This window comes from Silene latifolia, chromosome 7 (assembly GCF_048544455.1).
Source record: "Silene latifolia isolate original U9 population chromosome 7, ASM4854445v1, whole genome shotgun sequence".
In the NCBI taxonomy this organism is placed as follows: domain Eukaryota; kingdom Viridiplantae; phylum Streptophyta; class Magnoliopsida; order Caryophyllales; family Caryophyllaceae; genus Silene; species Silene latifolia.
The window spans coordinates 95,986,369-95,989,174 of record NC_133532.1 but is presented as its reverse complement, the minus strand read 5'-3'; the positions used below and the strand labels follow the sequence as shown (position 1 = coordinate 95,989,174).

Here is a 2,806-nt window from a genome sequence, read left to right as displayed (position 1 = left end):
CACATCCGTGTGTATGAGAGCCAAAACCTCACTAGCTCGTGTCCCTTTTCCCGTAAAAGGTGCACGAGTCATCTTGCCTAAAAGGCAAGACTCGCATGTACCATAAGATTCGAAACCAAATGGTTTGAGCACTTTTGATGAAGCAAGTCTCTTAATGCGTCTTTCGTTTATGTGGCCTAAACGACAATGCCAAAGGTAGGATTCGTTTGGATCACCCTTTTTGAGCTTTTTAGTTTCCATATGATAAACGTCATTAACTTCATTTAAAACATAAATGCCTCCAATTGAAATGGCCTTGCCATAAACCACATCATTTAAAGAAAAAGTACAACACTTGTCCTTGATCATAAAACAAAAGCCTTCCGCGTCTAACGCGGAAATGGAGATGATGTTCTTAGTTAAAGTTGGTACAAAATAACACTTATTTAAATACAACTCTAAACCACTAGCTAAAGTGAGCACATAGGTCCCTACGGCAACAGCGGCTACTCTAGCTCCATTGCCCATGCGGAGATCCACATCACCTTTTGCTAGTGCTTGCACGTCCCTTATACCCTGCAAATGGTTACAAAGGTGAGAGCCACATCCGGTATCAAGTACCCAAGTGGAAGTACAAGCATAATTAACGTCTATCACATAGAGAGAGGAAATCATACCAATAGGCGTCACACGCCCTTCCTTGAGATCCTCCAAGTATTTGGGACAACTCCTCCTATAATGCCCCTTCCCATTACAATGGAAACATTCGGCCTCGGAGAGCTTGACACTTTTTGCCTTGGGATTGTCATTCACAACGGCCTTCCCCTTTCCCTTGTCAATTTTCTTTGACGATTTCTTGAATTGGGACTTTTGTTTCCCTTTTCCTTTCTTGACTCCAAGAGACATGTTCTTTAACTTCATGGTTAAAACATCTCCCTTTTCACTCCCACTAGCCTCCATATCCCTCTCCGCTTGGGTGAGGAGTGCATGAATTTCATGGTAACTCTTATCCATACCATTCATGTTGTAGTGTACCCTAAAGTGGGCAAACTTGGTGGGAAGTGAGTGAAGGATACGATCCACCACAAGAGTTTTAGGAATCTTACACCCTAGACGCTCTAGGATGTCAACATATTCGACCATTTGAAGGACATGGGGACCAACCTTTTGGCCCCTCTCAAGCTTAGCTTCAAAGAAGCGTGCCGCCGCATCGTATTGACGGACTTTAGGTGTTTGTGAAAACATAGTGATCATACGAGTGAATATCTCGTAAGCATTTAAAGAAATGCATGATGGCTTGAGCTTTGGCGATATTGACCATATCAACACATTCTTGATATCATTCAACATCCTCACATAGTCATCATAGGCGGTCCGCACCGCCGATGAAGCTCTTGCACCGGGCTCGATAGGAGGAGCATCGGTTAAGTAAGTGAGCACATTGTCGGACAACGCGGCACTTTTGATGTTGGATTCCCATTCAAGAAAGTTACTACCGTCATCTTTTAAAATACATTTGTCCATTACGGACCTTAGCCATGAATCTTTGCCTAGTGAAGTAGTCGATGGAGTTGATGAAGTTGCCATTGCGAATTAAAATGCTACAACAAAAAGGGAAATTAACATTCATTGTTTTAAAATTACTTGTAAAAACATGTTTAGCAAGTTTTAGCATTTATATAATGACCTCCCACTTAATTATATAAATGATTCCAAGACCCAAATATTAAACAAAAATGAGCATCGCTTGGGCGAAACATCCCATAATTGCGTAAATTCGGTAAGTCACGTTGACTAATTCTACCTCTAGAACTCTTGGTCGACAAATTTCCTCAAATTTATCTACTAGCCCCGGAACACAAGACCGTCTTATATCCCGTTGAGTCCAACCAATTTTGGCGTGTGATAACCGCTTACCACCCTACTTACCCAAGGTAAAAAGAGAACACCCGCTAGGCGAGCGTGGCTCTAATGAACAAGAGATTCATAGGTGTTACTAATTGGTAAGGCTAATCTCAATTTTAGTTATGTGAGAGATCTTGTCAATTTAGTCATAAATTCCTTATAAGTGAATTAATTCAGCGAATGTAAATGACATGAATTGACAACCGCGAAAAATAAAATGCATGTGAATGGCGATTTTGACATGCGCGAAAATAAAACAAGCAAACATGTAAGCATATGAATAAATCCTAGTATGGCCTCCTAGTTAATAAACAACTAGTCTATTACATTTCGGAAACCAACTCCTTGGTCCCTTGCCTCTTCATTCCTTAAGTGGCTCTTCCTTGTGGGATTTGGAACACCTTCCAAAAATAGACTCCGTTTCGTTGTAATCCGTCTTTTGGAAACGCCGTTAAAATAACTATTACAAATGAATTACATAGCTATTCCTATTATACATTAATTAATAAAATGAATAATACTATTAATTAATTACAAACCGACGATACGAGATCGTATTTAATTACAAACAAATCGATATTCCCATTCATTTCGGGTAATAACGATTAAAAATTAACTAGGCCATACTAGGTACAAAAGATAAATACTTTAAATAAATGACAATCATTCATTCAACTTAAATAAATATGCTTAAAATGCTGTAAATATGATGCCAAAATCGCCCTACCTATCATTCATTGGTATCCATCTCGGTTTTGTGGATTTAATCGATTTTTAACATGTAAAAATCAATAATTAACTCTTAAATCTCATTTAAGTCCAAACTAATAGTCCAAACTGTTTTGAACCTCAAAATTAGTCTTCACTAATTTTATGACAAATTATTAGTTTGGTTTGGTGATAATTTGCTAATTAAATCGGA

The 2,806-nt window shown here is 38.6% G+C and overlaps 1 protein-coding gene across 1 annotated transcript; it reads right to left on the bottom strand.

Annotated features, from left to right (window-relative positions):
* Positions 1 to 258: 258 nt before the first annotated feature.
* Positions 259 to 1,875, bottom strand: LOC141591182 (uncharacterized). Its single transcript, XM_074411567.1, has 2 exons — positions 657 to 1,875; positions 259 to 555 (listed from the first exon to the last, which is right to left on the bottom strand). The coding sequence occupies exons 1-2, from the start codon at positions 1,564 to 1,566 to the stop codon at positions 521 to 523; spliced, it is 945 nt and encodes a 314-aa protein (XP_074267668.1). The 5' UTR covers positions 1,567 to 1,875; the 3' UTR covers positions 259 to 520.
* Positions 1,876 to 2,806: the final 931 nt, after the last annotated feature.

Excerpts from the sequence above, each read along its gene's own strand:
- LOC141591182 (XM_074411567.1), bottom strand. The coding sequence starts at position 1,566 with ATGGCAACTTCATCAACTCCATCGACTACTTCACTAGGCAAAGATTCA. Across the intron at positions 556-656 it reads AGGGCGTGTGACGCCTATTG|GGTATAAGGGACGTGCAAGC; the intron begins GTATGATTTCCT and ends AACCATTTGCAG.